The 21,760-nt window shown below is 40.2% G+C and overlaps 1 protein-coding gene across 1 annotated transcript in view; it reads left to right on the forward strand.

Moving 5' to 3' along the window:
* The first annotated feature begins 630 nt into the window (after window positions 1–630).
* The window catches only part of TPH2 (tryptophan hydroxylase 2), a 51,909-nt gene continuing 30,779 nt past the window's right edge, over window positions 631–21,760 (forward strand). The window contains exons 1-7 of the mRNA XM_071745377.1: window positions 631–995; window positions 4,165–4,317; window positions 8,152–8,335; window positions 8,444–8,544; window positions 11,431–11,498; window positions 17,475–17,671; window positions 20,092–20,227. Coding sequence (XP_071601478.1) covers window positions 891–995; window positions 4,165–4,317; window positions 8,152–8,335; window positions 8,444–8,544; window positions 11,431–11,498; window positions 17,475–17,671; window positions 20,092–20,227 — 944 coding nt within the window. The 5' untranslated portion in view covers window positions 631–890. The remainder of the gene's footprint in view (window positions 996–4,164; window positions 4,318–8,151; window positions 8,336–8,443; window positions 8,545–11,430; window positions 11,499–17,474; window positions 17,672–20,091; window positions 20,228–21,760) is intronic.

Here is a 21,760-nt window from a genome sequence, read left to right on the forward strand (position 1 = left end):
AAGAGTCTGTAGATCAGAGTCTTGCTCTTATACAGCTCATATGGGAACCACAGCCATTGCTGTCTCCATTAAAGATTTCTCCAGTTAGCCAACCCTCTTTCAGTGGCTGTGCTCTTTGCACATTTCCAATTACCCTTCAATATCTAAGACACATCAAGTCTTTCATTAAAAGGTATAATTCCTACCCCTTAATACACCTTTGGAAAGCCAGCCAGTTTTCCAAAGCTGTGTTCCATAGGGGAGAGAGAAGAGTTTCTAGATCAAAGAACTTCTCAGATCAAAACAATATCACCACAGCTTTTGTGTGTAGAAAAGTCAGTTCCTACTTTACTTTGCTATCGGATCCCCATGACCCCGCTGTCCCAGGGCCACTCTCGGTGGCAGCGTGCCCCCGGCCCTGTTGCCCACGGGTGAGGGGGTGGCAAGGGCAGGCCGTGTATCTACAAACCTACAAACCCTTTTTTCCCTGCCCGAAGCAGGCGACAACCCCGAGTGAGCTGCCGCTCCCCCACAGCGAGCCCGGGTCGGGCAGTGGTGTCAGGGGAAGGTGAAGGCCAGACGCAGTCCCGAGGGGAGGACGCGCCCTGCAGAGGGTGCATCCATATTTGGGGTGGCCCCCAGCCCCCTGAGCCCTGGGAGGCTCTTGCCGCGGCGCGGGCTGCGGAAGCGGGCATCGCCCGGTGGCGGTACCTCACACCCCAGTCCGGCCCCAGCCGGGCTGTCGGTGTGGGGCGGTGGCTGAGGTAAGCGAGGGCCGTGGGCGTCTATTCAACGTCGTCACTCGGCGATGGGTTTCCCCTAATCGGGTTTCCATCTGTCTCCGCCGGGGTGCATAAAAGGCGACAAGGCGGGACGAGGCGGGCAGAGCGCCGCGCTCTCTGCCCGGCCCCATGCAGCCCGCCATGATGATGTTCTCCAGCAAGTACTGGGCGCGGAGGGGCTTCTCCCTGGACTCGGCCCTGCCGGAGGAGCGTCCCGCTGCCGGCAGCCTTACCGTAAGTGGCGGGGCTGGGAGCGGGACTTCTGCGCCGGGCTCAGCCCCCGTAGGGGCAGCGGAGGAAGGGGGCGAGGCAGAGGTGCAGTCTGGGTCCCGCAGGCCGGGGGCGCCTCCGAGCGTACGGGTGAAGCGAGGGGGCTGCTCAGCGGGTACAGGGGACGCTGAAACTTGCTTTGCGGTCCCCCTAGCTCCCCATTAGAAGCGCTGCCGTGAAAGTGTGTTCAAAGAGTAGTAAAAACTCCATTAGAAATTAAAGCCTTACTGCAGAAATTAACCGCATTGCTACTGGAATAATATCAAAGCCTTGGGGTCCAGTTCAGGTGCTTTTCAGTGCTTGAATTTTTAAAGCCAGAGATTAGTCCTGCCGATCGCGTCCACTAGTGCTGCACCTGCAGAATCTCGGCACGATATATAAAGCTTTTTACTTTTTTGGCAAGATGCAAATCGCACGTACTTGCTTTGCTTTGGTGCCTGTGGCACTTCCGTTTCTGAGCATCCCCGGTTTGTAGCTCTCCCGGCTTCTGCTGACCAGCAGGGGCGCGAAAACGAACGGGAACATCGCACAGAGGATGTGCAGTTCCCCTTCTGAAAACCCTGCCAGGAGGTAGAAACAGTTCTCTGTAAGGGGATGGTATGGGTGCAGCAGGTGCTTAGGTGATTTCAAGTACGGGATGACCTTCTGTATACTTACAGGTAAGTGTGTTTGACTGCGTGTATTCTAATAAAAATAAAGAATGTTAATAGGTACTAATAATGAAGTCTGCTCTGGATAGGTAGAACATTTTAGGATTATGAAGAATTTTCCTTAAGTAAAATTTTGCAACGCATGAAAATTCAGATAACTTGATTAGGAACCAAGGGAATGCACTGGTTTGAACCAGCTGTGAACTGTCCTGATATGTGAAATATCCTTATTTTTACATGCTTTGATTCTATTGGAAATACTGAATTAAATGAGATAAATTTGTTTTATTGTTGTCTTCTTTGAGTTACTTTCTTCACCAAGTTCTGCTATAGATGACCTTTTCCCTGAGTACTTGAGCTTGCTCCAGATAATTAATTTTCATTAAGAAGGTTGATCAGCTAGTCATTGTTTAATTATAAAGTATACTATAGAGGATGGTAAGTAAAAATTGAGTTTTTGCAATATCACATAGTGCCTCTTCTACTGCGTTTATAACAGCTAATCTAGTTTCCAAATGCTTGCAAGAGGCTTTCAGTCATCACTTCAGGTAATGCTCACTTGAGAGTATTAGGGAACCTGCGACAGTCTTGGAGTGCTCTCATTTCCCAGGGGAATTGATGGTAAACAGATTTCTCAGACACTCATTGAAGCACTTGATTCTTGGTACACAGCTTCCAGAAAGCAACACATAGTGAAAAATCACAGATGCTATGTAAATAGACTCTTTGTCACACTTCATCTATAGGTGTATACTTGATGTCTGTGAAAAGGGCTCAGCTAAATCTCAAATATTATTAAAGTTAAAAAACAAAAGTGATATGCTCCTAAACTGTCCATGAGCAAACCTCCTACCCAGCAGAATTGTATAAGCTCAATTACAAAAAAACCCCCGTGTTTTAAACCCTTCATATATCATTCCGTAAACATAATTGCTTGTTCAGGTTGTTTCTGTGTAGTGAAATAATCAGAAAGTACCACTGGGACTTTTTAGCATGTCCAGTAAATAGTTTAAGTGTGGCAAGTTTAACCTGTGTTGTTGAAAGTGTGGTTTTGGTAAGACAGCACATTTTAACTAGCCCTCTTTCATTCAGTACATTCTTGTACCTTAAAAAAAATAAATCTCAGTAGTTCCAGTGGAAGCTGAATTGGGAGCAGTGGGCTCTTAGTTCAGTGCAGGAAAGTATTTCAAAGTGGACTAGGTTCAGATAAAAAGTAAACCAATTTAACATGAACCACTTGATGCATATACCTCATCACTGTCAGCGATTTTTAAGAAAGTTGTTTTGCATAATCCAGTTTAAAAAGGAATCAGGGTGAACCTTACTCATTTTCTGCTGCATCACAGATTACTTGACAAAACCTTGTAAAATCTTCTAGAAGCACAGGGAGCTTCTTCTCTGAAGTCTACTGGCATAGACATTATGCAAGTGAGATAATTATAAGGAAAAAAATAAGAATGCAGATTTAATTTGGCTGTTACCAAGTTAAAAAACTTCATCTATTCTCACTGTTTTCCCTTCATGCTGCTTTACAATTTACTAAAGAAATTAATTAATCGTGTAATAGCTGTATACTATTCTTCTATCTTTTTACCTTGATTTTTTACGTGACTATATTATGGATGATACTGTTTTAGAAAAAGCAGCTAGCAGTTCACTAGAGATTTCATTTCTCCAGGAGTCATAGCCTGTGTATTGGAAAATGCAGACTGGTGTTGGAAAATCATTGTCAACCTCATAAAAGTTGTCTATAACTGTACTGTGGGCATCTTAACAAGATTTAAGCTGATAAAATTATGTTTGCTGGAAAATCCTGGCTGAAATTTAGTTTAGAACAATCTTGGTCCTCCAAATTGTGAGCAGAATGTGGGAGTGGCTGAGAATGCTGTAATTTCCTGTATTTTTTTTGAGCTCCTCAGCCATCTCATCTTCTAAGGGAGGTACAGTCTAAGCTTGTATTTCTGTCCTTGTTTGTGTAATTAACAGAGGGTTTTTTCCCTCAGGTAAAATGACATTATGTGAAACATTAATTATGGTAAAACAGAACATAAATTATGTGTTTTAAATCTAATAGTTAATAAAAAATACAGACTAGTGTAAATTGTCATAAATTGACTGGTACGGGTTAGAATAGTATCTTTGCAATTTTGCAGCAATGTTCAGGTTAGAATTGCAGTAGTTCAGACCATCTCCTTTTGCTTCATGTGTATTGCTAATGATAGCATTGCCCTAATAATAATTGTATTCCAAACACTTTTGTGTTTTTCCTTATGCTTTTTTTATGGATTGGCCCTTTACACAAACATCTCTAACAGCAGCTTTTGACCTGTGGTACTGGTTTCAAGTAAATGCATTACATTTACATTATGTCTGAATGAGTTGTATTCAGCTGTTTTCTAACAAAAATTTCTCTGCTTAAAAAGAGTTAAATTGGGGAAATACCCATTTGCATCTGAAATGTGCTGTTCTTTATCCATTTGAAGCTAAACAGATCAAGTTCTGGGAAAAATGAGGAAAAGAAAGGAAATAAGGGAAATGGAAAAAGTGAGCCCGTTTCTGAAGGTGGAAAGACAGCTGTGGTGTTTTCCTTGAAGAATGAAGTTGGTGGATTGGTAAAAGCTCTCCGACTCTTCCAGGTAAAGCTCACAAATCATTATGCTGACTGGACTAGAAGGGCTACTGAGGTCAGATTCTTTGTTGGTATAAATCTAATGGAGCATGACGGAAGGAGTGCAGTTACACTCTGAAGAATTGTATAAAAGTAGCCTAAAATTTTATGGACCGTTCAACAAAGCATTTTGGGCTTGTGAAGGTTTTTCTGGAATAAAGCTTAACAGTGATGCTGATGTTCACACCATTCACTTTAGATTTCTGATGTGCAATTCTTGACACCGTAAATTAGATCTGAAGTTGTCTGTGCAGGCCACAATGACAGAAGGCACTTTCAGAGAGCAGTTCAGAATTTAAGTTACATGCTCCAAGTGAGACACTGGTGTCAGCTGTGATACAGGACAATGTTTGGTCATAAGGTTAAATTTACCTGCTAGTGTTTGCAGGGTTAAAACTGTCTATTACAGTCACCTGATCAGCATGAGGAAGTCAATGAGGCCTCCTACAGGCAGCTGGCAGCAGCCTTGTGACCACAGGCCCTGGTTCTCCTAGGAGATTTTAACTCCCCAGATATGTACTGGGAGACCTACTCAGCAGCCATTCACAGTCCAGGAGGTTCCTCCAGTGCATTGATGATAACTTCTTGATTGGAGGAGATAACTTCTTGGTGGAGGAGCCAACTAGGAGTGGAGCATTGCTGGATCTTGTCCTAACCAACAAGGAGGGTGTGTTTGAAGCAGTGAAGGTTGAGGGCAACCTTGTCTGCAGGGACCAGGAGATGGTGGAGTTCAGGATCTTACGTGGTAGAAACAGGATTCCAAGTAGAATCAGAACCCTGAACTTCAGAAAAGCCAAATTCGCCCTCTTCAAACAATTGCTGGGGGAAATCCTATGGGACAGGGTACTAGAAGGTCAAGGAGCCCAAGAAGGAGGGTTAACTTTCAAGGACCACTTCTTCCAAGCTCAGGACAGGTGCATCCCAATGGGAAGGAAATCATGAAAGGGAACTAGGGGACCACTATGGTTGAACAGGGTAAACTCAAATGGAAGAGAATCTATAGATTGTGGAAGGAAGAGCTGGCCACTTGGAAGTAAGGTATACTTGATATAAGACTGTTGCCCAAGAATTCAGAGAGGCAACTAGGAAATCTAAAGCCTCCTTGGAATTAAACTTTGCAAGACAGATTAAGGACAACAGAAAGGGCTTCTTCAAATACATAGCAGATAAAACTAACACTAGAGGCAATGTAGGCCCAGTACTGAATGAGGTGGGAACCCTGGGGACCGAGAATACAAAGAAGGCAGAGCAGACACCTTCTTTGCCTCTGTGCATACAGCTGGAGGATGTCCTCAGGAGCCCCAGGCTCCTAGGGCTGCTGAGGAAGTCAGGGTAAAGGATGAATTTGCCTTGGTTGATGAGGACTGGGTTAAGGATCAGTTAATGAGTCTGGACATCCATAAATCCATGGGTCCTGATGGGATGCACCCACGGGTGCTGAGGGAACTGGTGGATGTCATTGCTAGGCTGCTCTCCATCATCTTTGGTAAGACATTGGGAACAGGAGAGGTGCCTGAGGACTGGAGGGAAGCAAATGTCACTGCAGCCTTCAAGAAAGGCAAGAAAGAACCCAGGTAAGCATAGACCAGTCAGCCTCACCTCCATCCCTGGAAAGGTGATGGAACAACTCATTCTTGGTGCTGTCTCCAGGCACAACAAGGACAAGAGGCTTTACTAAGGACATGGCTTTACTAAGGGGAAGTCATGTCTGACCAACCTGATAGCCTTCTATGAGGATGTAACCAGGTGGATAGATGATGGCAGAGCAGTAGACATGGTCTGTCTTGATTTCAGTGAGGCGTTTGACACCATCTCCCACAGCATCCTTGGAGCTAAATTGAAAAAGTGTGGCCTGGATCATCAGGTAATGAGGTGGATCAGGAGTTGGTTGAAGGATAGAAGCCAAAGAGCTGTAGTCAATGGGGTGGAGTCTGGTTGGAAGTCTGTTTCTAGTGGAGTCTTTCAAGGGTCAGTACTGGGACCAGTACTGAGCAATATATTTATTTATGACCTAGATGAGGGAATAGAGTGTACTATCAGCAAGTTTGCTGATGACACAAAACTGGGTGGAGTGGCTGACATCCCAGAAGGCTGTGCTGCCATTCAGAGGGACCTACACAGACAAGAGAGTTGGGCAGGGAGAAATTTAATGTATTACAACAAGGGCAAGTGTGAAGTCTTACATCTTGGAAAGAACAACCCCAGGTACCAGTACAGGTTGGGGACTGAGCTGCTGGAGAGCAGCATAGGGGAAAGGGACCTGGGGGTGCTGGTGGATGGAAGGATGACCATGAGCCAGCAATGTGCCCTTGTGGCCAAGAAGGCCAATGGCATCCTGGGGTGCATCAGAAGGGGGGTGGTTAGTAGGTCGAGAGGTTCTCCTCCCCCTCTGCTCTGCTATGGTGATGTCACATCTGGAATATTGTGTCCAGTTCTGGACCCCTCAGTTCCAGAAGGACCAGGAACTGCTTGAAAGAGTCCAGTGTAGAGTGACCAAGATGATTGAGGGAGTGGAACATCTCCCGTATGAGGAGAGGCTGAGGGAGCTGGGTCTCTTTAGCTTGGAGAAGAGGAGAATGAGGGGTGACCTCATTAATGTTTATAAATATGTAAGGGGAGAGTACCAGGAGGATGGAGTCAAGCTTTTCTCAGGTATGACTAGCAATTGGACAAGGGGCAATGGTTATAAACTGGAGCATAGGTGGTTCCATATAAATATTAGGAAGAATTTTTTCACTGTAAGGGTGACAGAGCACTGAACAGGCTGCCCAGGGAGGTTGTGGAGTCTCCTTCCCTGGAGACATTCAAAGCTCACCCGGATGTGTTCCTGTGTGACCTCCTGTAGGTGACCCTGCTGTGGCAGGGGGATTGAACCAGATGATCTTTTGAGGTCCCTTCCAACCCCTAACTTTCTATGATTTCTGTAAAATGCAGCAGGTGGGTGGAATTACAAGCACATAGTTCTCCTCATTTGTAAGTTGAATTTTTTTTTTTTTTTGCTTCACTGGGGAAGAGAAAGAGTAGTTGTGAAAAGGTAGTTTCTGCCTGGCAAAAAAAGGAAAAATCAGAGTCAATAGAAGTATTGGTTGAAGGCGGCCATCTAGTCTAGTCTTGTATTTTGAAGCAAGGCTTTGGCAGCACTGTATCAGGTCAGCTTCTTGTCTGTCATTGTATGGTACTCTTGGCAGACCAGTAGTTGTAGTGGCAGAACTATCCCACAGAAATGTTTTCATGTTAGAACTATTTACATACTGATGTTTGTTGCATCATTTAGTCTTGATGAGAATGTTGTAATGGAGAATAAATTGAATTAGATTTAAATTTCATTACTGTTAACACTTCGCATTATTGCTAATTAGTGCAAGAAAAATAGATGAGGACTGATAGACAGTTGTCTGCACAAAAATATTTTCTTCCTCAAGAGATCATAAGAGATACTGAAGTAGTACATGCTTAATAGCATCTGTTTAAAAATGCATATTGCCTAATAAAGTTGCATTAGGATATTTATAGTGAAAGTAAATATAAAATTGCATTATATGATTTTTTTCTTCAAAAAGTTGCAATGCAATATTGTCCTCTGCAAGAGACTGAATTTTTATTCCAACACAATTTTTATACAAAGACAATCATTAGTTGACTTTAATAAAGAAAGATAATAGTATTATTTTACTTTTGGTATGCAGATTTTCTTGTTTTCAGCATTTACTAAGCATTGCTAACTGTGTAACTAAAAAGAGAGTACTTTCAATGAGAAGTAACTGGTATGTCTGTATTTATCCATTACTTCATCTTTCCACAGGAGAAACATGTGAGTATGGTTCACATTGAATCACGAAAATCAAAGAGAAGGAACTCAGAGGTGGAAATTTTTGTGGACTGTGACTGCAGTAAGAAAGAATTTAATGAACTAATCCAATTGCTCAAGTTTCAAACTAATATCGTGTCTCTCAATCCACCTGAAAACATCTGGACTGATGAAGAAGGCAAGGATGGTTTTCTGTCTTTTGGTTTAGACAATGAGCAATGTTATGTGCAGGTATCTCTGTACTCTTAGGCTCCAGTACATTGAATTCACATTCTATCTTCTACAGATCTTGACTGTGTCCCTTGGTTCCCCAGAAAGATATCTGAATTAGACAGATGCTCACAGAGAGTTTTGATGTATGGATCTGAGCTGGACGCAGATCACCCTGTAAGTGCAACATCAAATTGTCTTGTAGATAATACATTCAGGTTATTTGCCAGTCAAATAAAAAGACTGTTGACTGCTGCTGTAACTGCTCTTTTAGGCATATGGTTTTCAGAATCTGGGAATGTATTTCTTTTCATTAGTTTCAGTGAGTTAATTTTCTTTTTCTGTAGTAGAACACCCAAAAAATGAAATTCTTCTGAAAATATAGTAGCTCTTAAAAAAACTATGTCCTCTCTTATGCTGTTTTTATGTATTTATTTTTTAATTAACTAGCTATCAGAAAGGTTTAAAACTGAGGAGTTTAGATCAACTGACATTTGGTTCTTCTACAGGTAGCTCTTAGTTTATGATTGATGATAACTACAGAAGGAAACAGAGCAGTATGTCCTTGTTTCTGGATTAATGCAGCAGGTGGTAAGGTGTCTAGCATTGTTTCCTCACTTTGGTAACAGGAGGCAAGCCTGCATTTCACACAAGCTGCATCTGCAGTAGTGGCAATTGCTTAATGAAAAAGGCAAAAGAATAAATTTGTTATTCCTTCTTTTGGCTGATGTCTGTAAGTGCTTAACCTCTGAGTATTTAGATAGCATATGACTGCAAGAATTCGCATTACAGTATTTTCACTTGATATAAATCCAACGTTGTACATTTGGACCACTTGGCTGAAAGACACTGGTGAAAGCTAGTTATATTCCAAAGTAAAATCATCTGGATTATAGTGGCATTGTAGGAAATTTCCAGCTGAAAGGAAGTAGGTAATGAACTAAGATGTCTCATCATAAGACTGTCTTGCAATAGAATCAGATTAAACTTTAGCTGTAAGCAAGTCTCCTTTGTTTTTTTGGCCCTGAAGAGTTTGTATGTGACTGCAGAAAGATCAGGTTGGTGTAGGAGACTTTCCAGAGGTGCAAGTGTTCTATATCATGGGATTACAGCTCCTGTGTGGACTCCTCCCTGGTGACTGTCTTGGCTGAGGAGAAGCAGGTACCCCTGGAGGTCCTGGGCTTGGGGCTCAATGTCAGTGCAGAAATGGCACTCAGACTGCTTCCTTCTGCCCTATCTGCTCCACAGCTCCTACAGATGCCATGCTGTGGTGGGGCTCAGACACAGACCTCCATGTCTGCATGCACAAACAAGTGGACATCACCTCTGTGTCCCCTGGCAACCTTACCTCCATGGTCTCTGGTGTCACCTGCCCACATTGCAGTCACAATAAGCATCATCACCTCACCTTGTTTGCAGCATCTCTACCTTTTCACACTGTGGCCCACAGCTGGGGAGTGCATTCCTGGATCCTGCTTTCTGCCAAGTACTTCTTGATGCCAAACTAGGATTTATCTTGTTGCCTTCAAATGGAAAAATCTGTAGATTACCCTCAATCATTAATAGTCATTTGCATTAAACAGAGGCCTCAGTGGCAGTTCAGTCTAGCCTGGGTGATGGGCCATTTGATACCATTTTATGTTCTGAGCTGGTGCCTTCATTAAATACTTGAGTACTTTCCTGAAAATCTGCCTTCAGTTTTACAGGCAATGAAAAAAGACATTTGCATTATATGAATATATATTTTACACTTGGGGGAACTCTTATAAACATAGTTTACATGCCATTTGTTAGCCTATGCAGTGTGCTAGGTATTAGAGATGTGACTGGCCTTTCAAAGGCCACTTATGGTGCATAGGTGCCAGAGCACCAAAGAGAATTACCCTATTATAGGACCAGTGCAGTACCACTTCAGCAGCATAGCCCTAACCCTCTCCATATAGGCTAATGGTTTCAGTCTCAGTTTTACCACATGTGACAGGATTTTAAATCCCCTGTACTGTCTTCCATTCCCTTTTGACTCTTGAACAGTTTGTAGCTGAATAACTCAATGTTTTTATCAAAAGATATTAAGCAGACAAGGGTACTCCCCCAGAGTACAGCAACTTTTTGTCAGTCAGAACACTTTTCTATGTAGGATTGGAGGCTTGAACCTTTTCTGCAGTCCTTTGACATCCTCTCTGATGCAGCAGAACAGCTTTGGTTATGGTGCAGTAAAATGCCTTCTGAGATTTCTGGAAGCTCATACAAATATTTTGAGTCAAAAATGTTATCCCCTCAGCTATTTTTGTCTGTGTATGTGAGCAGGAAGGAAAAACATATTTTACTTCTGAGCTCTGACTAGGGGAAAATTAAATGCACTGTCTGGGCTACTAACTGGGAAACTTACTAACTCTTTACCTTTTTCATATTCAAGAGGTTCACAGTCCTACCTTGAAAATAGATAACTCTTTTTGCAATCCAAAACCTGAAGTGTCTACATATTTTATAGGTATAGAAGAGGTCTTGGTTTAGTTGTGGATAGCTCAAAGGTCTGTAACTGGCTGGTGTGTATGTGTTACATACTGCAGCCTATGAGCCCTTTCCCTGTAACTCATATTGGACCATATTTGCTGCTTGATGATGATGGCTCAGTCTCTAATGCATTGGTTAAGATGGAAACTACTAAAATGAGTTGCTTATGAACTCTGGGCATGAACTTGATTCTTCTGGTGAAGAAAGATATATTAAGTATAGGTCAATTACTGTGCTTTGTGACTGCATGTAGATATCCATTCAGATTAAGGAAAACCTGAGTAAAATGAAATGACAAGGAGAAAGTTTCCCTTTTTCAACATCTTGGATGAATGACTATGCACAAACCTGTCCTGAAAAAAATCATGTGGGACTTTGGTGGGGAAAAAGGTGGAGAAATACGTATCTTTTCTTGCAGTCCAGTAGACAGTGTTAATCAAAATACAATATAATTAGGTACTAAATAAACACTTTAATGATTTTTTAAAAATAATTCTTACAGCTAATTTTCTTCTTTATTGTAAATTACTCTTTTCTTCCTCGCTTAAGGGATTTAAAGACAATGTCTATCGACAGAGAAGAAAGTACTTTGTGGATGTTGCCATGAGTTATAAATAGTAAGTACTGGCATAAGTCATTCCCATGCTGCTGACTAGTTAGAAGTTATGGTCTACTTAATTCTGTAGGATGAAGTTTAACAGTAGATAAAGTAATCTTTTAAACTTTGACTGTTTTAGTGTAGGCTATAAATGACAAAACTTATGCTTGAAATCTCATTACATTTTGGTACAGATACAGGCAAATAAAGCATTTGAAAGGTAAATGCTACCTCTTCAGCTTTTTATTTGTAGGTGCTTAAACTTAAGAAACCCTTTTAAAAACACTTGAATGTCTTAATGACAAACTGATGCACTGCTGATTCACACATATATAGTGTTCCTAGTTTGATAAGCTCACTAAAACCCAAAATTATTATTTTCTTTTCATGCGCTTACTATACTGGATGCTACAAAATGCCATTCATCAGCTTTGCCGGTACATCTCTGAACTTCTCAGAATAAAATCAGTGAATTTTTCTGTGGTTAGTGGAGCTGGTGTCTGTACACAAATACACTGCATGGATTTTCTCATCTTGAATTTTTTTTTTTTGCATATAAAGTCAGTATTTTCAATTTGCTACTATCCCTGTAAGTAAAAAAAATTTCTGCGCTATGTAGAGGCACCTGCTGTGTTGCAATTTTCTTGTCATAGAATCATTCAGTTAATTCTGTTAATACTATAGGTTTTATTTGCAGCAGTCCAAAGCCCTCCTTCTCAAGGGAAAGAACATACTACTTTCGTGATATTTTTTTTTCCATTCTACTGCACTTCATCAGTTTTTTTATTATTCTCCTTTGAGATTTCTACCTATGTTGTTTGAAGAATATAAAAAGCAACAGTTTTTTTCTCCCTTTGTAGAAGGTACATTGTCTCAGGAAGCAACTGGATTTGTGAAAGTTTTTCAGTTCTGTCTTTTTTTTGGGTTTTAACATAAAGTTAGCATATGGTTGCAAGATGCTGCATGGTTGCAAAATGCTGCAGGGGGGAAAGGAGCATTAACTCTGCTTTGTGACCATATAATCCTGATTATATTTCTCCTTTAGTTTTGTCTCATTCCTGTCCCATTCCATTAAACTATTATCAATCTAATAATTGTTTAAGTGCTAGTGCTGGTTCCCCTTTTTTCTGCCCATGGTGGCATTTGTTTATCTGGGTGCGTTTGACATTCATCCAGTGCAAAGAGCTGCTGCCTGCTGGGAGCAGGATGCTGATTGGTAGAGAAGCTTCCTAGGCTGACCAGGTAAGTCCTAGCCTAAGCCAACTTTTGAATGCAAATTGTGAGAAGTTTTTTGTTTGTTCACAGCTGATCGAATTATTATTATTATCTTTTCCTCAGTAACATGTTTGCTGCAGAGTTAGTTCTTTTTGCCTATCATTTATTACAGTGTGAAATGTCAAGCAGATACCCATGGATGAGGGCAGGCTGTGTGTGCTCTTAGAGCTCTTTCAGTAAGTCAGATAGTTATCCATTTACCCATGACCATAGCAATAGTGCCATGCACTTCACTCTTGCTAAGCTGGTGGAATTACCTTCCTCCCTTCTCTCTTTCAGCTGCTTAAGTGCTAGAAAGATCATGCTGTAGTTCACTAGGCAGTGGTTGGTCTTCCACTGCAAAGTTGGTTTTTTTTCCTCCCTGAAACCACTGGGCAATTTCTTTTCACAAAAATCACGTAGAGTAATGCTGCATATTCCCAGTAAAGCAGATAAAGGATAGGAAAACTCTTTTCCTTTAGATTTTGAAGGCTCAAGATCTATTTTTGCAGGCACATTACAAAAAGCAAACAAACCAAAACTTAAGTTATTTGGGAATCAGATGTTGTACTTCAGCAAAACTTCTCAGAAGTACTCCTTCATCTGTCTTTTCAAACCTTTAAGGGATTTCAAACTCTTTCTGTTATTATCAGCAGTGAGAAAACATGATGCTTCGTGTATTTTTCGCCAGGAACCACAAAATAGCAGGGATGTCAGTGATTAGAGCAGTTACCTTGCATGTGGCAAAATGTCATTCATATTCCTCAGGTCTGCTACAGCAGTTACCTTTACCAAGGATGTGCCATGTCTACTGGGCTGTGCAGTCAGTCTCTCTCTGGGTGCCCTTGTAGAAACAGCCCTGGGAGACATCTACCCTCATCATTCTGCAGCCTACCCTAAGCCATGGTGACAAAAAGCAAATCAGCTCAGGGAGAATGCCATACTGCTACAACTAAGCTGTTTCTGCTACCTATGCTGGGGACTTCAGAGTTAATAGAAGTGTCTCAACACTGCATGGCAGTCTGTCACACTATTCTATGGTCTAATGACTATTTACTTATTTATACAAAAAAACATCTCTGTAGTAAGGACTGCTTCTGATAAAGTCAGAACATTGTCTTGAACCTCTCGGTGTCTTCCGGGTAAGTGACCTTCCTAATAATTTATTGAGTCTTGATCCATTTTCCAGTGTAGAAAAAAAAAAAAGTGTCGTGTTTTCAAGAATCTGCAAAAAATTGGCTGCAAGGAACTGGCTCTGTCAAAAACTGAGTTAAAAATCCCAGATCAGCTTTTAGTTTATCTGCTCTTCTATAGAGCTAGATGCTCTGCTTTGTCTTGCCCATAAAGAGCCTTTGTAGCTGCAAGAGAGAAAAACATTAAGCCATGAACTTGGAGAAGCAACATTTGCTGGTGCTAGGTGTTAAAGGGAATGCCATGTTAACAGAGCACAGCAGTGAAAATCAGCTATATGAAATAAATGGACCAAAAAAAAAAAATAAAAAAAATATTCCTCCCTCCTGCACTTAGATTCTATTCTAAAGGTAGTAAAATTGTGTTAATCTTGCTAATTAGTCCTTTGAGACTGATTAGGGGTTGCAAAAGTGTTGATAAAATTAAATCTGCAGGAAAAATGTGAAGTTTTAGATGGAATTTATAATGTAAGTTGATAGCTCATGACTGTGGCAAAATGGAAGAAAAACATTTTAATAAGGGAATGTAGAAATTCAGGATAGATTAGCTTGTAGACTACCTTATTCAGCCACAAGAAAACTGGTTATGTGGGATGGCCATTCCCATGATTCATGGAAAGGTTTGACCAGATGGTGGGTGTTGCTTGCTGAAGTAAAATGAGATTTGCAGAGCTGAGTGAGAAAGGCATGGGTCAAGTCTGGCTGCTGTGATCCTCTCAATAAAGAAAGCAATGTTATGATCAGCTTGAAATAAGATCAGCTCTCCTAGGCATAAATCCTATTAAGCAACTAATGTTCAGTGAACCTTACTTGAGTACTAAAGAATTAATTGAAACAATGACTACGTTATAAACCTTTTAGTGAGCAGAGAACAAGCTTCAAATGCTTGACTGCATTTATACTCTCTAGTGACAAGCTGAATAGGAACCTGAGTTTTTCTACCACTGCACACATTTCTTCCTCTTTGCTGGGCCAGTGCTTACCTGTACTGGCAGTATCTGTATTAGTGATCAAGCCCAAGGAAAAGGAATGAATATTGCCCAGTATTCTGGCAACCCCAGGTGGATGGAGTAACAGCCTGCTTGTATCTGTCATGTATGGTAGGATTTAGTACAGCTGTTTTATGCTTTCAGTAAGCTGTTAGAGAGCTTAAGGCTAATGGAGTGTAGATGTGAAGACAGATTCTAGACCTGAAGGACTGATTCCCATGGCAGAATGGGTATGGATCCAGTGCAGGTTCTGTTGATGAACAATGCTTCACTATCTGTGTTACAATACTTGTCATGTCTGCAAAAGAGTGGGTGAAGGGAACTAGTGGATGTTTTGGGTGTTCAGTGAGTCTTTAACAAGTATGAATACATCATACAAGGAAGCTTTTGACTGATTGTTAAAGTTTAATTGGGCTGGCAATTAAAATGAATTAATCCCCAGAAAAAAACAGGGTTTTTATTAACCCCCTCTATTTTCCCAGAAGGGGAAAGGAAAGAAAATAGGGGAGAGACTTACAGGTTGGAAACTAAACTACACAGCTTTAATGAAACAATAATGATGAAAAAGAAAATAATGAAATGTATACAAATATATACAAAGTGAATATCACACTTCCCTCAGTAATGTTCACATCACCACCAAGGTTGCAGGGCAGGACCTGGGAAAGTCCTGGACTGGGCTCCTGGCATCAGTGTTAGATGGGAGCTGGATGTAGGAACACACTATTTCAGGAAAGCTTAGACTGGGATTAAAGGCAGCATCCTCCAAAGATGCTGGCTGTGGAAGAACAGCTTGATCCTAGTCATCCCTCAGCTTTATATCTAGTATAATGCATATGGGATGAAATATTTAATTTGGTCAATTTTGTCCTCTCTTCCCTCCAGGAAGGTTGCAGATGTGACCCCTTTACTCCCTTTTGTTTCCAGAGCACAAGATGTTCAGCAAAACTGAGCAGTGACCTTGTTTCTGCACACTGTTTTCCAGCAGTACCTGTGAACATCGTGTTATTAGTTCTAGAAGCGTATACTGACTGAAAAACATGCTGTTAATTTCAAAAAGTGCAATTTCATGAAAAAGTTTATTTACTGAAAAGTAAAGTTACTAATAAGAAAATTGGTTCTGTTCTGGCGCAAACCAGAACATTGACAATTACTGACATGGATCAAAATACTTTGATATAGTGAAAGGCAATGGGGTTAAGTAGTAGCTTTTCAATAAAGGTGAGGTGACAGTCACAATAACTGTAGGGTGAATGCTCTTCTCTTGTGTGTGTAGGCACTGCAGAGCAGTATTTGCATGTGACATGAGGGCTTGATACTCTTGCTAACCCCTACAGTAGAGACAGGATCATGAAATGGGTGACAGGCAGGATGAAGATCCAAACCCTGGCAAAAGCCCAGCACTGCAGTTCTACTGCAATGGTATTCCCTGTGTCTGGTACTCCTGTTTGACTGCTTTCTGAAATACCAGGGGAGCCACAGTACTGGTCTGGGATGTCAGCAGCCCTGTGGCAAGTGGCTGATGGGGTGGAAGGCAATCCTTTGAATCAGTTTGCAATCTCTTCTTTATATTAGAGTGTGGGAAAAGAGGATACCTGAGAAGAAGGCAAATTGCAGAGATTACATACTATAGATTGTAAACATTAAATCCAGAGAAAGATCATTCATAACATGAGATGGTGGCCCAGGATTAGGTAATGGGAAATTTCTTACAGCTAAATACAAAGAAATGCAAATTGGAAGGAGCTCTTCACTCTTCACACTGTCAGTTTTGAATTAGCTATAACCTCCGAAAGCACATCTTGGATGACAGAGATGGATTAGCAGGCCTCCTGGAAGAATCCTGCTTTGCAATTTCTGTACATCTGTATAAGGGGTACAAGGCAGAGGAATGATGCAGGAAAAAACCAATATTTGTATTTAGAGGCTTAGTTTCATATAGGCTAGGCTGTTAGCTCCGAGGTGAGCTTCCTCACAGTGTAGTCCTGCATGAATCTGGGTTTCCAAACTTAATTGCACATGTAAGTAACAGTCTAAACAGTAAATATATCTATTTTAGTAGGATCCACACATATCTAGATATTTCTGTAAGTGCGTAATCTTCACACTGTAAAATGCTGTGAATTTTATGTATTTTAAAGAATGCTTAAAGCATGTGGTCTGCTGAAGGCCTTACTGAATCTTCAAGTTAGACTGAGTCAGGGTCTTTACCTAAATACTTGCAAAGGCATCAGTGGCAATAAATGGAGAAATATTACTCTGGTATAGGAACATGGCATATAATTTTTTTTTTTATTATGATGTGTAGAAAGATCAAGAAATAATCTCATTGCTTGATAATAAATACAATTATTAAGAAATCATTGTAATATGTTCAACATAACATTAGGAAGTAAATCTAAGAAAAAAGCATGTAGCTGTTATTTTAAAATACTTTTTAATACTTTAAATAGTGTGTCTGCCTTTATTTAAACAATAATTTTCACAGAAATTTTGCCATCCACAGTCTGGCTAGAATCTGCTTGTATTCAAATGTATCTTGTATTATTTTATTTTTTACAGTGGCCAACCCATTCCCAGAGTGGAATACACGGCTGAAGAAATTAAAACATGGGGGGTGGTATTTAGGGAGCTCACTAAACTCTATCCCACCCATGCTTGTCATGAATATTTAAAAAACTTTCCTCTGCTGACCAAGTACTGTGGGTACAGAGAGGATAACGTGCCTCAGTTGGAAGATGTTTCCGTTTTTCTTAAAGGTAAGATTCATATTTGGTTTGTAAATAGAGTTTAATGAAGACACTCTTTTGTGTAAGTGTGAAAATGTGTTGATATGAAATACAAAACACATTGAAAGAACAGACATCCAGCTTTGTCATTGGACTTTGGTTTAGAGTGAAGTGTCATTCCGTTTTTGACACTGTCCATGGCAGAGAGTTTGTTGAGAAAAGACAGTTTTGTTTATGTATTTGCAGGTATGAAGTTGAGAGTACTGAACATGTTACACATGATGTATCTTGCACAGGAAAAAAAATTCTTCAGTAAAATGAAAAGTAAGAGCAGTTAGCTCTTCTCATTGCCACAGAGTGAGAGTTCTCATAACTCCAGTGGGCCGCCCCCAAATATCTTAGCAGGTAAAAGAGGGAATAAAATGCCAAGAAAATTAAATTGAAAGAGGGGAGCAGGTTTGGCACATTGTTGTACAGCCAGAGGAATATGAGCCTTTTCTGAGTGCCCAAGACCTCATGAAGTTAGTAATTATATTTGTATGTTCAAAAAAGATCAGTGAGACTCCCTAGGTGATCTGGTACTAATAAATTGCATATCTAAGTTTGAAAATAACAGAATCACAGAATTGGTTGGAAAAGACCTTCAAGATCATCATGTCCAACCGTTAACTTAACACTGACAAGACCATAGTTAAGCCATATCCTAAAGTACTATGTCTATATGACTCTTAAATACCTCCAGGGAAGGTGGCTCCACCACTGCCCTGGGCAGCCTGTTCCAGTGTCTTATAACCCTTTCAGTGAAGAAATTCTTCCTAACACTCAATCTAAACCTCCCCTGGCACAACTTGAGGCCATTACCTCTTGTCCCATCACTTGTAACTTCATTGAGCAGAGTGATCCCCACCCCTTTACAGCCTCCTCTAAGGTAGTTGTAGAGACCAATAAGGGCTCCTCTCAGCCTCATTTTCTCCAGGCTAAACAACCCCAGCTCCCTAAGCTGCTCCTTGTAAGACATGTTCCGAACCCTTCATCAGCTCCGTGGCCCTTTTTTGGACACATTCTAGTAGCAAAGTGTCCTTTCTCTAGTGAGGGGTCCAAAACTGGACACAGTAATCGAGTTGTGGACACACCAGTGCTGAATACAGGGCTAAGATCATCTCCCTGGTCCTGCTGGCCACACATGTGATACAGTCTAGGATGCTCTTGGTCTTCTTGGCCACCTGGGCAAACTGCTGGCTTATGTTTGGCTGTCTGTCAATCAACACACCCAGGACCCTCAAAATTGATTTTTCATTTGTTGTGAAGTGGCAGACATGAACCTGCTGTTTTTAACCCTAGAGCAAAAGCCACCAAAGAGTTCATTTAATATTTTTGTTTCTTGTCAAGGGTCTCTTCAGATACTCATACCTGTTCCTTAATCTTCTTGCTCAGGAGCTCCAAGGGGCTCAGGAACTAAAATGTTATAAAGATGGGTGTTTGAAAAAAAAAAAATTAAGTCTGATGAGAAAAACTAGCCAAGCATTTTGTCCAGGTATGTATGGAAAAACTTTAGCTAATAGAAATAAAAAATATGTAATGAAAGGCATAGTCTCCTCAGTCTCTGCTTCACCTGTAACTCCTGTTTGTGAACACCTGCATTTACTAATAACTGGCTCATCACGCTTTAAATTAGATTGTGTCCTTCCTGGTCTTGCACTATGGTTTCTAAGGAATGATGCTAAAGCGTACAGGTTCTTTCTCCCTAACAAAAAATTCACAACTTCATACTTTTAGAAATATGTTTTCAAACTAAATTCAGCAGTAGTACTGTCTATTCAAGAAAAACATGGAACATTCTCGTGTAAAGACTTGGAAAGACTAAAGAATGAATTTGGGAGAGATGTGCTTTTCAGAGCCACTGAGTCTGAAATTGTTCTCCACTTTGTTAAAGATTTAACATTTTTTATTATTTATCATATCAATTAATTATCGTGAATATTTATTATTTAAATATTCGTGAGAACCTTAGTAGTGAAATTCAGTATTTCACGATGAAAATTAATATTTTATCTGTTAAAATAAGGATGGATTTGATTTAATTATGTTCTCTTAGTTTTTGTGACATTTTACTGAAGTAATCTTCTGTTTTGGACACCATTTGGTATCAGACATAAAAATCAGATACTCTGATATGAGAACATCACTTATGATACCTTACCATCTTTTCTAGGCAAAGGTATTCAAGCCAACTTTGAAATACCTGAGACTCTTTTCATTATGCATATGCTAGCAAATTAGTTCTTGTACACAATAGGTGAAAATGATGTGTGGTGATCTTCAGCCAAGATTTTCCATGTCATGCTTCTAGTAGAATAATTAACCACAGATCATTGCCTGTCCTTAGAAACTGATCTAGTGATATATATATTTTTATAGAATGTGGTCTTTTATTGTCTCCTTCACCTCAGAAAGGTCTGGCTTCACAGTGAGACCAGTTGCTGGATACCTGTCTCCTCGAGACTTTTTAGCTGGTTTGGCATACAGAGTTTTTCACTGTACTCAGTACATACGACATGGCTCAGATCCTCTCTACACACCAGAACCGTAAGTTGCTACTGGCTTCAATACTGAAATAATATTCTCACTAGATTCTTGAAAGACCTAATTGAATTAGCCAAGATTGAAAAGATGAACCTTCCTACAAATTTAAAAATCTACTTACAGTGTTGAATTAAAAAATGTTCATATTGGTGAGCCAGAATTTAATTCAGGAGGTGCTTTTGCATTTTATACGAGGGTCTTAAATAACTAGGTTATTTACCTGATGGGTCAAAACAGTCAACCTGGATTATATTTCAGTGGAAAATGGATCATTATCAAAGCATCCTGAAAAAATATCTAAAATTTTGTTTTCTGATGGTCAACTAAGGAAAGAATTTGGAAAAAAAGCCCTGAATCTCTTGAGAATAATTCCTTCTAGAACTATAATTTGGTCTTGTTGTGTCATTTGGTCTGTGTTGTGTATTTGAGCCAGACTCAACAGCTGAGCTTCATTTCTCTTTTGTAACACAATATAAGCAAGTCATGAGGTACTCTTCTCTCACTTGACAGAAGATACTAGATACAGAGCTTGTTCTAGGGAATATGGTAGAAATAAGAGACACTTTAATTAAGATTTTCATGGGACAGCATTGCAGCTTTTCCAAAACAGAATATTGTGAGTTTGGATGAAATATTTTGCCTTATGATCTCCTGATGAGGAGTGGGATGAAAAAGATCAAAGCAATTGTAGTTCTTGCCTTGTTTTATTGATTGTGTGCTCTTTGTAGTAATAACAGAACAATACGTCAGATAATATGGAGGTAGTTTTACCAAAGGCATCTGCTATCTAGTAACCACTGGAATGACATTTTTGCAGTGAATCAGTCATCAGGCAGTTAGCATGAAATAATAGCTGTTTTTCAGTCAACTTGGACTATTTGAGTATATTTTATTTTGGCCAAAATTTACACAAAGGTTTCATACATATATATTGAGCTCCAGACCTGTAATCATTTGGACCCATGCCAAATTTGATATCACAATAGACTGCCAAAACCACGGAGTGATATTTTTGGATATAAAAGGATCAATGGAACCACACATATTAAGCTGTATCTAAAAATGCTCTGACATTTTTCTGGCAGGAGTCACCAGGTGGTGCTGTTAGACACTTAACTATTTTTTTTTTTTTCCTTCAACTTGTGAACTGGGCAAAGTACTTGCTGAAATGCTCAGATGCCAGTTCTGTGTGTGTATGTTTCTTCTTGTAAGGAGGTGGTAATCCCTGAAGGAATCCTCTCAAATTTTTAGGCAAATTTCACGAATGTTAAGCCCTGTAAAAAGGGCTTGGATATATATGATGCTGGAGCTCTTCTGGTCTATTTGAAATTATATGTAGATATTTAAAAAAAAGAAATTATACTTGGGTAGTACTGGGTTTTGCACCAATGATTTCCTCTCATGTGGGAAGCTGGTCTCTCAGATTGCAGCACCTGTCAGCTTTTGGCTGATGACATTTATGCATCCATTTTTATCTAATAATAAGGGATTTAGGCACACAGCTCCAACATGAACAAAGAAAGGAACACCTTTCAG

Source organism: Heliangelus exortis, chromosome 1 (genome assembly GCF_036169615.1).
Source record: "Heliangelus exortis chromosome 1, bHelExo1.hap1, whole genome shotgun sequence".
In the NCBI taxonomy this organism is placed as follows: Eukaryota; Metazoa; Chordata; class Aves; order Apodiformes; family Trochilidae; genus Heliangelus; species Heliangelus exortis.